This window comes from Schistocerca serialis, chromosome 2 (assembly GCF_023864345.2).
Source record: "Schistocerca serialis cubense isolate TAMUIC-IGC-003099 chromosome 2, iqSchSeri2.2, whole genome shotgun sequence".
NCBI classification, from domain to species: Eukaryota; Metazoa; Arthropoda; class Insecta; order Orthoptera; family Acrididae; genus Schistocerca; species Schistocerca serialis.
Window position 1 is genome coordinate 1,080,574,801 of NC_064639.1, and position 12,790 is coordinate 1,080,587,590.

Below are 12,790 nucleotides of genomic sequence, written 5' to 3' on the forward strand. Positions count from 1 at the left end.
TCTCAGCATCAGCCCTGTCGGCGTCAGCCCCGTCATGAGAAGCCCTCCCATCGTTGCCAAGTCTGTCTGTGATTATTTTGGTCTTATTGTCAGTTTGTCTGTCATCGTTCCTGTCCCAGCCTGCGTATGTGTCGTCAACTATCCTGTCGACACCACTGCCAGCCATGTCATCTGTCCTGCCACAAGTGACCCTGTCTAGGGCGGCTTCCCATCACAACCACATCTATCTATGATGACTTCAATTCAGTTTTAAGTCTGTCTTTCGCCTGTCTGTTTCTGTTTGGCCCTCCAGTTGTTGCAAGGCATGGCAGTATCCATCCATTCATCAATATTCTTGGCATTGCCCCTGTTCCAGCTGGCCTTCGTGACATCACCAGCTGTATCAATGCTGACACCAGCTGTCTTGTCATTATGTTCACTCTGATCCTGCTGCAGCTGGTCCTCTTGCCACCATTGCCATCCTTGCCACGTGGACACATGGATATCAATCCGTTCCTGACTGTGTAATGAGGCGTGGCCGCCCAACACCACGACATCTGGATGTGGTTTCACCACATGCTGAAGACACTCACCACAGCTCTCCTCAGACACTCGACAAGTCGTACAGTTTTCGAAATGCTCATGTTGGCTGTAGGACTTTTGATACAGGAGAATAGTACAGAAATGTTGCAAAGCTCAGCACCAGGCACACGGAAACACAGAAATCAACCACTTATTAACACAGGAAAACAATCCCAACAAAACAAGCATGCCACACCTGTGTAGGGGAACTACGACGCATCCATCACAGGAGGTGAAGGGGCATGACCAAGCATCTGTGAGGCTTGTGGTGAAATTTCCATGAAGGCGCAACCCACCGCCCAGAAAAACACACAACGGGATCAGCGGCTCTAGCGCAAATGATGAAACTGTCAACTGGGCTTGTAACAAAGATAATAGGAGTGGGTGCAGCAACATTAGCAAGAGTGACTGGTCTGGCCGCAAGGATAACGATCTACGAGTCGGGGCGTGGAATGTCAGAAGCTTGAATGTGGTAGGGAAACTAGAAAATCTGAAAAGGGAAATGCAAAGGCTCACTCTAGATATAGTAGGGGTCAGTGAAGTGAAGTGGAAGGAAGACAAGGATTTCTGGTCAGATGAGTATCGGGTAATATCAACAGCAGCCAAAAATGGTATAACAGGTGTAGGATTTGTTATGAATAGGAAAGTAGGGCACAGGGTGTGTTACTGTGAACAGTTCATTGACCGGGTTGTTCTAATCAGAATCGACAGCAGACCAACACCGACAATGATAGTTCAAGTATACATGCCGGCGTCGCAAGCTGAAGATGAACAGATAGAGAAAGTGTATGAGGATATTGAAAGGGTAATGCAGTATGTAAAGGGGGATGAAAATCTAATAGTCATGGCCGACTGGAATGCAGTTGTAGGGGAAGGAGTAGAAGAGAAGGTTACAGGAGAATATGGGCTTGGGACAAGGAATGAAAGAGGAGAAAGACTAATTAATTGAGTTCTGTAACAAGTTTCAGCTAGTAATAGCGAATACCCTGTTCAAGAATCACAAGAGGAGGAGGTATACTTTGAAAAGGCCGGGAGATACGGGAAGATTTCAATTAGATTACATCATGGTCAGACAGAGATTCCGAAATCAGATACTGGATTGTAAGGCGTACCCAGGAGCAGATATAGACTCAGATCACAATATAGTAGTGATGAAGAGTAGGCTGAAGTTCAAGACATTAGTCAGGAAGAATCAATACGCAAAGAAGTGGGATACGGAAGTACTAAGGAATGACGACATACGTTTGAAGTTCTCTAATGCTATAGATACAGCAATAAGGAATAGCACAGTAGGCAGTACAGTTGAAGAGGAATGGACATCTCTAAAAAGGGCCATCACAGAAGTTGGGAAGCAAAACAAAGGTACAAAGAAAGTAGCTGCGAAGAAACCATGGGTAACAGAAGAAATACTTCAGTTGATTGATGAAAGGAGGAAGTACAAACATGTTCCGAGAAAATCAGGAATACAAAAATACAAGTCGCTGAGGAATGAAATAAATAGGAAGTGCAGGGAAGCTAAGACAAAATGGCTGCAGGAAAAATGTGAAGACATCGAAAAGGATACGATTGCGGGAAGGACAGACTCAGCATACAGGAAAGTCAAAACAACCTTGGGTGACATTAAAAGCAATGGTGGTAACATTAAGAGTGCAACGGGAATTCCACTGTTAAATGCAGAAGAGAGAGCAGATAGGTGGAAAGAATACATTGAAAGCCTCTATGAGGGTGAAGATTTGTCTGATGTGATAGAAGAAGAAACAGGAGTCGATTTAGAAGAGATAGGGGATCCAGTATTAGAATCGGAATTTAAAAGAGCTTTGGAGGACTTACGGTCAAATAAGGCAGAAGGGATAGATAACATTCCATCAGAATTTCTAAAATCATTGGGGGAAGTTGCAACAAAACGACTATTCACGTCGGTGTGTAGAATATATGAGTCTGGCGATATACCATCTGACTTTCGGAAAAGCATCATCCACACAATTCCGAAGACGGCAAGAGCTGACAAGTGCGAGAATTATCACACAATCAGCTTAACAGCTCATGCATCGAAGCTGCTTACAAGAATAATGGAAAAGAAGAATGGAAAAGAAAATTGAGAACGCGCTAGGTGACGATCAGTTTGGCTTTAGGAAAAGTAAAGGGACGAGAGAGGTAATTCTGACGTTACGGCTAATAATGGAAGCAAGGCTAAAGAAAAATCAAAGACACATTCATAGGATTTGTAGACCTGGAAAAAGCGTTCGACAATATAAAATGGTGAAAGCTGTTCGAGATTCTGAAAAAAAGTAGGGGTAAGCTATAGGGAGAGATGGGTCATATACAATATGTACAAGAACCAAGAGGGAATAATAAGAGTGGACGATCAAGAACGAAGTTCTCGTATTAAGAAGGGTGTAAGACAAGGCTGTAGCCTTTCGCCCCTACTCTTCAATCTGTACATCGAGGAAGCAATGATGGAAATAAAAGAAAGGTTCAGGAGTGGTATTAAAATACAAGGTGAAAGGATATCAATGATACGATTCGCTGATGACATTGTTATCCTGAGTGAAAGTGAAGAAGAATTAAATGATCTGTTGAACAGAATGAACAGTCTAATGAGTACACAGTATGGTTTGAGAGTAAATCGGAGAAAGACGAAGGTAATGAGAAGTAGTAGAAATGAGAACAGCGAGAAACTTAACATCAGGATTGATGGTCACGAAGTCAATGAAGTTAAGGAATTCTGCTACCTAGGCAGTAAAATAACCAATGATGGACGGAGCAAGGAGGACATCAAAAGCAGACTCGCTATGGCAAAAAAGGCTTCTGAGGATGTACGTCTGGACTACAGCATTGTATGGTAATGAAACATGGACTGTGGGAAAACCAGAACAGAAGAGAATCGAAGCATTTGAGATGTGGTGCTATAGACGAATGTTGAAAATTAGGTGGACTGATAAGGTAAGGAATGAGGAGGTTCTACGCAGAATCGGAGAGGAAAGGAATATGTGGAAAACACTGATAAGAAGAAGGGACAGGATGATAGGACATCTGCTAAGACATGAGGGAATGACTTCCATGGCACTAGAGGGAGCTATAGAGGGCAAAAACTGTAGAGGAAGACAGAGATTGGAATACGTCAAGCAAATAATTGAGGACGTAGGTTGCAAGTGTTACTCTGAGATGAAGAGGTTAGCACAGGAAAGTAGACTGATAAAAAAAAAAAGTGCTCCAACCATCTGTGTCCACCTGAATGAATGGCCATGTCAAACGTGGCCAAAAGTAGAGTTGATCACTCAGTGGTGGAACATACTGCTCAAATTCAATAGCTGCTTTACAGTCCATGCCATCTGGACCCTTCCCCTCAATACAGGCTGTTTTGAACAACATGTTTGATAATTTTCCTTACAACACATGTTTCATTCTCATAATCCTTCTGGCCTCAGTCTCTGCTAAGTCCCAGCTTCACCCGCTCTGCCTTTACCCTGACTTCACTGATCTTACCCCTGCAACCTCTTCCCTACTGTCTTCCCTTCCTCTTTTCTGTTCATCCTCTTCCATTCCAATCCTCCATGCCATCATCATTGTATACATATTGGTATTGATGTCCATGTTATGCTCCTAACCCTCCACTTTCAGACTCAACAGTTTAACCTGGGTTTACAATGAATTCAACTTAGTTCCATGTTCATCATTGATGAAGATGTGCATGCACACACATGTACATAAGTGTGTGTGTGTGTGTGTGTGTGTGTGTGTGTGTGTGTGTGTAGATTGGTTTTATTATTTAATTTTTGAAATTATTGTTATGCTACCAACAGGAAGAGGAAGCTATTACCAAAATTTATTCTAGCTATATTTTCTGTGTGTTTCTAATTGTCATTCAATTAATCTACTTTGTTGTGCTCCCTTGATGGGAGTTTACATTCTTGAGCACTTTTTTGTTGGGGTGAATCTTTTCCATGTACAGTATAGTAATCAGTGCTGATATGTTGTTACAGGTGAAACATGTTCGTAACATAGAGAGCCATTTCTTGTCTGCAGAGGAGTGTATAATGGCAGGCTACTTTCAAAATCAGCATCCAAATCCCTGTCGTTTCTCACCTGTTGGGTACTTTGGCTCAAAGTTCGTGACTGTCTGTGTCACAGGTAAATACATTTCATTTTTTTTTTTTTTAAATAAGTATCTCTGTGGATTTCATTTCTGTTCCTAGCAGGTAAGTAAAGCACCAGTTGAATACGGATAATCAAAACTCAATGAAACTTTATTTGATAGTTGTCTTTCTTTATTTATTTTTGTAATTAACCCATTGTAGATAGATTTTGAAGTGAACACAGTATCATTGAGATTGGACCATGGATCTGTGGAAATACGTCGTTTGATTGAGTGAATCACATTTCTTGTTGCAGTATATTCAGTATATTGATGTTTTTGTCTGGACACGCCCTCATTCGGGTGAACACCTGCTCGAAACATGCACTGCATCATGGGTGCAAGTGGTTGGGGGGGGGGGGGGGCAGTATTATGCTGTGAGGATATTCACTTGGGCTTCCATAGGACCTGTGATAGTAACCAAAGGTACCATGAAATACGTGAACATTAATGAGGATCCTCTGCATTCCTTCATGCTGTAGTCTTCCCCAATGGCAATAACATCTTTCAGCAGAATAACTGTCTGTGTCACAAGGCCAGGTTCATGCTACAGTATAGAATAGAATAGAATAGAAGTTTATTGTCTCTTAACATACAATTTCAAGCCATTGACTTAAAGTACAGGAGACTCTTCAAATTCTATATTCATGAAGAGGCAAAGTTAGTTCTCTTTGCTGATGATACAATTATAGTAATCACACCTGACAAACAAGAATTAACTGATGGAATTGTCAATACTGTCTTTCAGAAAATTACTAAGTGGTTCCTTGTAAACGGACTCTCACTGAATTTTGATAAGACACAGTACATACAGTTCCGTACAGTGAATGGTATGACGCCATTAATAAATATAGACCTTAATCAGAAGCATATAGCTAAGGTAGAATATTTCAAATTTTTAGGTGTGTCCATTGATGAGAGATTAAATTGGAAGAAACACATTGATGATCTGCTGAAACGTTTGAGTTTAGCTACTTATGCAATAAGGGTCATTGCAAATTTTGGTGATAAACATCTTAGTAAATTATTTTACTACGCCTATTTTCACTCATTGCTTTCATATGGCATCATATTTTGGGGTAATTCATCACTGAGGAATAAAGTATTTATTGCACAAAAGCGTGTAATCAGAATAATAGCTGGAGTCCACCCAAGATCATCCTGCAGACATTTATTTAAGGATCTAGGAATATTCACCATAGCTTCTCAGTATATATACTCTTTTATGAAATTTCTTATTAACAACCAAACCCAATTCAAAAGTAATAGCAGTGTGCATAACTACAATACTAGGAGAAAGGATGATCTTCACTATTCAAGATTAAATCTAACTTTGGCACAGAAGGGGGTGAATTATACTGCCACTAAAGTCTTTGGTCACTTACCAAATAGTATCAAAAGTCTGACAGATAACCAACAAGTATTTAAGAAGAAATTAAAACAATTTCTGAATGACAGCTCCTTCTACTCCATAGAGGAATTTATAGATATAAATTAAGAAAAAAAAATTTTACAAAAAAATAAAAAAAACACAAAAAATAATAAAGTTGTTATATTAACTTAAGTATGTTGTTAAATTAACTTAATTATGTCATGTATTGGAAAATTTGACTCGTTCCACATCATTACGAAATATCGTATTCATGATCCATGGAACTAGTATTAATCTAATCTAATATAATAGAGGGAAACATTCCACGTGGGAAAAATTATATATAAAAACAAAGATGAGGTGACTTACCGAACGAAAGCGCTGGCAGGTCGATAGATACACAAACAAACACAAACATACACACAAAATTCAAGCTTTCGCAACAAACTGTTGCCTCATCAGGAAAGAGGGAAGGAGAGGGAAAGACGGAAGGAAGTGGGTTTTAAGGGTGAGGGTAAGGAGTCATTCCAATCCCGGGAGCGGAAAGACTTACCTTAGGGGGAAAAAAGGACAGGTATACACTCGCACACACACACATATCCATCCACACATACAGACACAAGCAGACATATTTAAAGACAAAGAGTTTGGGTAGAGATGTCAGTCGAGGCAGAAGTGTAGAGGCAAAGAAGTTGTTGAAAGACAGGTGAGGTATGAGTGGTGGCAACTTGAAATTAGCGGAGATTGAGGCCTGGAGGATAACGAGAAGAGAGGATATACTGAAGGGCAAGTTCCCATCTCCGGAGTTCGGATAGGTTGGTGTTGGTGGGAAGTATCCAGATAACCCGGACGGTGTAACACTGTGCCAAGATGTGCTGGCTGTGCACCAAGGCATGTTTAGCCACAGGGTGATCCTCATTACCAACAAACACTGTCTGCCTGTGTCCATTCATGCGAATGGACAGTTTGTTGCTGGTCATTCCCACATAGAATGCATCACAGTGTTACCTAACCTTCGTAACCTGTTAGTTCATCCCTATGAAATCCCCAAACCACCTTCCCTACCCTCTGGCTCCTATCCTTGTAACCGCCCCCGATGCAAAACCTGTCCCATGCACCCTCCCACCACCACCTACTCCAGTCCTGTAACCCGGAAGGTGTACACGATCAAAGGCAGAGCCACGTGTGAAAGCACCCACGTGATTTACCAACTGACCTGCCTACACTGTGATGCATTCTATGTGGGAATGACCAGCAACAAACTGTCCATTCGCATGAAGGGACACAGGCAGACAGTGTTTGTTGGTAATGAGGATCACCCTGTGGCTAAACATGCCTTGGTGCACAGCCAGCACATCTTGGCACAGTGTTACACCGTCCGGGTTATCTGGATACTTCCCACCAACACCAACCTATCCGAACTCCGGAGATGGGAACTTGCCCTTCAGTATATCCTCTCTTCTCGTTATCCTCCAGGCCTCAATCTCCGCTAATTTCAAGTTGCCGCCACTCATACCTCACCTGTCTTTCAACAATTTCTTTGCCTCTACACTTCTGCCTCGACTGACATCTCTACCCAAACTCTTTGTCTTTAAATATGTCTGCTTGTGTCTGTATGTGTGGATGGATATGTGTGTGTGTGCGAGTGTATACCTGTCCTTTTTTCCCCCTAAGGTAAGTCTTTCCGCTCCCGGGATTGGAATGACTCCTTACCCTCACCCTTAAAACCCACTTCCTTCCGTCTTTCCCTCTCCTTCCCTCTTTCCTGATGAGGCAACAGTTTGTTGCGAAAGCTTGAATTTTGTGTGTATGTTTGTGTTTGTTTGTGTGTCTATCGACCTGCCAGCGCTTTCGTTCGGTAAGTCACCTCATCTTTGTTTTTATATCTAATCTAATCTACACAAAAACTGGTTAACAGTTTTCCTTTTAATACCAGGAATATAATGCACAGTACTGAATAATTTGCTTAATTAAGCAATTAATAATTCTTCTTCAAACGTAATAACCTTTCAAAGATTAACAGCCAAAGTAATTGCTCTCTCCTGCTCAAATTTTCAGGTTTTCATTTATGAATTCTTCTACTGAATAGTAGCATTTCTGCACTAGTTTCATATAAGGATTTTTTCAGTGTTTCTAAATTTATGCCGATGAATTCTCTTCCTTTCACTTTGTTGTAAATTTTCATACCCATATAATGTGTGAGCATAAAGTTTTAAACAGTGGGTGGGCAGCATAAAATTATTTTGATTCCTGGTGTTGTAAGCATGTTGAAAACAATTTGCTACAAATAAATCAGGGTTACTGTGTACAAAGATAATCAGGTAATATATGTATTGTGAAGGAATACTTAATATACTTAGATTTTGTAGGAGTGGGCGACATGATTTTCTTCGCCCTACATTGTGCACATTTCTAATGGTGGTTTCCGAAGTTTTAGTATTCGACACATACGGTTTGAGTTACCCCAAAATACAATTCCATACCTTATTACTGACTCAAAGTAGCTGTGATATACTACTTTTCTTATGCCCATACTGGTAGCATTGTACAATATTCTCATTGCAAATGCTAGGCGGTTTAATTTATTAACACGGTACAAGATTTTTATCTAGTTACATTTCTAGGAATTTCACACAGCTAGCTTCCTTGCAAATCCTGGTTTCTGTGACTGACCTGAATATCATTTAATTTTGCTTGTTTTGTTTTAAACTGCATTAACTGAGTCTTTTCCATGTTTAATTTTAACCCATTAAAATAAAACCAGGCATCTAATTTTTCTAAAGTATTTAATACAGTTTGTGGAATTTGATTGGTACTGTTACTTTCAGTGATTAAAGATGTTTCATCTGCAAATAAAACTGAGTGACACTCAAAAAATACAGAACCTTGGGGTACTCCATGTGAAATGGTTTTCCATTTTGAAAAGTAAGTTCCTCTCTCTGATGTTAATACCACTCTTTGTCTTTGGTTGGTTAGATAGGACTTAAACCATTCTAATACCGTGCCCCTAATTCCATACTTTTCCAGATTACAGAGTACCAAGGGGTGATTCACACTATCAAAGGCCTGTGATAGGTCACAAAAAATTCCTGTGGCATGCAGTGAGTTGTCTAGAGATGAGCTAATTTCATCAACAAAATTGTTTATAGCAGATACTGTGGTTTTGCCTTTTTGAAATCCATACTGATTTTTTGAGATTATTTTAAATTTTTCCATGAAATTTTGAATTTGTATGTTGACTACCTTTTCAAATATTTTTGATAGTGGTGGAAGAAGAGAGACTGTGTGACAGTTTTCCATATGTTCTTTTGTACCTATTTTGAATAATGGCTTAACTGCTGTATACTTCAGTGCGTCTGGAAAATAACCTTCTCGAAGGGACTAATGTAGTTAGTGGCTGCACAATTATTTTAGAGACTGTTTTCAACACTTTTTTGGTATCCCATCCCATCCTGCTGATGTTTTACTTTTTAGTGATAGTATCACATTTCCTATATCTTTTGCAGTAATTTTGCTAAATGTAATGAAAAATTCGCCATCAAAAATGAAAAATTCACCATCAAATTGCTCACTGTTGCAGAAATTTACCTTGCCTGGCTAATCGGCTACATTGACATTATTTAGAATTTACAATAGTTTTATACTCTATCTTGAGTTCAGAAATATCATAGCCTGTAGCTGTTGCACCTGTTTCAACTTTGATCACTTACCGTAATGCCTTTGATTTATTTTCACTATCCAATATATGTGTATTATTTGCCAATTCTTTGGCTGCCTTTACAACTTTTTTGAAAATAATTTTGTAATCTTTTACAAAGGCAACAAAATCAGAACTATTGTTATGCTTTAGTTCCCTATGTAGCTGTCGTCTTCTTGCACTAGAGATTTTTATTCCTTCAGTAATCCATTTTACTTAATTTCCTATTTTTCTATTATGTACAGTAAGGGGAGAAGTTTCATTAAAAACGTGTAGGAAGTTTTCCAAGAAAGTAACAAAATTTTCAGAGCATGAAATACTGTGATCTACAGCTAACTCCACCTTATTTAATCTATGATAGAATAAGTTCGTTAGATTGTTTTTGGTAACTCCATGCATGCAATGATCAGAAAGTTCTAAATCTAAACAAAAATTATTTGCCTCATTTAAATGTAATTGGTTAAATAGTATCTATACCTGTTGCAGATATTTCATTTACTTGAGTAAAACCAGTGAAATTTGAGCTGAAACCCAATGTTTGAATCATATCAATGAATTTTGTTGAGTTATTGGCTTCACTGGCTAGATCTATGTTGAAATCAGCAGTTTTTATGACTCTCCTACCCCTCCCCCCCCCCCCCCCCCCCCAACAATTGGCATGATATTTTATATACACCTGAATTTAAATACCTATTATTGCTCTTGCCAGTTATGTGCCTCGGTTTAGTTTGTAGTTGACTGTTAGTAGTGAAACCAGTGGTCACTTCAGGGCTTTCAAATAACCTACTGTTCTGCCTGAAATAGTTTCCATATAAGATATTTTAGAAAATTTTCTATCGGAAGCTACAGGAGTACTATTGGGCTGCTGTGTTCTGATCACACATGATGGTCACAGGAGCAGCAATATGTTGCTTATACAGGGTGATTCATGAGGTTTTCCCCTGGTTTCTGGTGGATATTACTATTTGGAACAAAAAATGTGAATAAAGTATAAGGAGCTACAGTAATTGAAAAACTCAGGAAAATGGCAGAAAAACTACCAAAAATGCACGTAATAATTATTTTAAACAATTTTGTAGCAGTCTCTTGCATTCAGAGTGGATTTAGAGTAAGTGTTCAAAATTTCCTCCCTGCATTTGAAGGCAAAGATTCACACGGGAGTGAACCGCACGAGCAGCATTTCGTATTTTCACATGCTCGTTCGTTATTGACGTTGCGGCATCGAAAATGTGTTGTATTAGTTCTTCTCATGTTTCCACCTTAACTTTGTGTACAATGTCTTTCATCCAACCCCAGATGCAGTAATCTAGGGGTGTTAAATCTGGGGATCTGGCAGGCCAGTTGATAGGGCCCCCCACAACCTATTCATCAGTGTGGGAATTGCTGATTAAGATAAGCTGTTACCACATGCTGGAAGTGTGCAGGTGCCCCGTCATGTTGGGCGTACATGTGGCATCTTGTTTGCGGAGGAGCATCTTCAGGAAGCTGCAGTAAGTCTTCTCCTAAAAAGTTACCGTTCATCTGACCATTTAAATTTCCCAGGAGAATAAATGACCCAGTACCTGGTCACACACAACACCACAGCAGACATTGACACTGAATCTGCGTTGAAATTGAGATACTATCATGGCATGGGGATTTTCGTCTGCTGAGGATGGAAAAAGATCCTGCAAGAAAGGGACCAATGACAAGTGAAGATAATTGCTGCAGATTTCAATGCTGGGCCATCAACAAGTGTCAGCGAGCAAACCATTTAATGAAACATCATCAGCATGGGTTTTTGGAGCTGAAGACCCATTCGTGTACCCTTGATGACTGCACAACACAAAGCTTCATGCCTTGCCTGGGCTCGTCAACACACATATTGGACTGTTGATGACTGGAAACATGTTGCCTGGTTAGACGAGTCTTGTTTCAAATTGTAGCGAGTGGATGGACATGTAGGGTATAGAGACAGCCTCATTAATAAACGGTCGCAATGCCCACATAGTACTAGGGACAGAAAGTTGGCTGAAACCAGATGTAAACGGTAATGAAATTCTAAACTCAGATTGGAATGTATACCGCAGAGACAGGCAGGACAGCGAACGGGGAGGCGTGTTTATAGCGATAAAAAGTGCAATAGTATCAAAGGAAATTGATGGAGATCCGAAATGTGAAATAATTTGGGTGAAGGTCACAGTTACAGCAGGCTCAAACATGGTAATTGGATGTCTCTATAGGCCCCTTGGCTCAGCAGCTGCTGTGGCAGAGCACCTGAAGGAAAATTTGGAAAGTATTTCGAGTAGTTTTCCTGACCATGTTATGGTTCTGAGTGGAGGTTTTAATTTGCTGGATATAGACTGGGATACTCAAAACGTTTATAACGGGTGGCAGGGACAAAGAATCTAGTGAAATTTTTTTAAGTGCATTATCTGAAAACTACCTTGAGCAGTTAAACAGAGAACCGACTTGTGGTGATAACATATTAGACCTTCTGGTGACGATAACATATTAGACCTTCTGGTGACAAACAGACCCGCACTACTTGAAACAGTTAACCAGGGTGTATACGACCCGGGAGATCCGGGAAGAACCCGGGAATTTTTTCGTCCAGGAGAAAACTGGGATAAACCCGGGAATTTTCTTAGAATTCCGGGAATTTTTCGTTGTTTTAGTTTTCAGTTAAATTTTTGTAATTTTGACTGGTAAGAATCGATACTCTAACAAAGGATTTTACTGTATCACACTGAGGGTTGCTCTCTTTCACCAACTCTGTTTACCATATATATTGAAGACTCGGCAATGTAGACACCAAAAGCAGAGAAGGAAGGTGTAGGCATAGAAGGCTGAAAGATCAACTTATCAGATCTGCTGATGATGGTACTGCTTGGACATAAAACAGTATCTTTATGAAAAACACTATCCACAATTGAAAAAAGACAGCTAGAGTATGGAATTAAAATCAATACAAAGACAACTAATGTGATGGGAGTACATGACAAAGACGACATGAAAGTGGAAACACCAGAAAGTCAAACTGAAG

At 39.9% G+C, this 12,790-nt stretch overlaps 1 protein-coding gene across 1 annotated transcript in view; it reads left to right on the forward strand.

Moving 5' to 3' along the window:
- LOC126458523 (nuclear protein localization protein 4 homolog) overlaps positions 1-12,790 on the forward strand; it is a 252,649-nt gene that overhangs the window by 111,323 nt on the left and 128,536 nt on the right. The window contains exon 7 of the mRNA XM_050095626.1: positions 4,545-4,692. Coding sequence (XP_049951583.1) covers positions 4,545-4,692 — 148 coding nt within the window. The remainder of the gene's footprint in view (positions 1-4,544; positions 4,693-12,790) is intronic.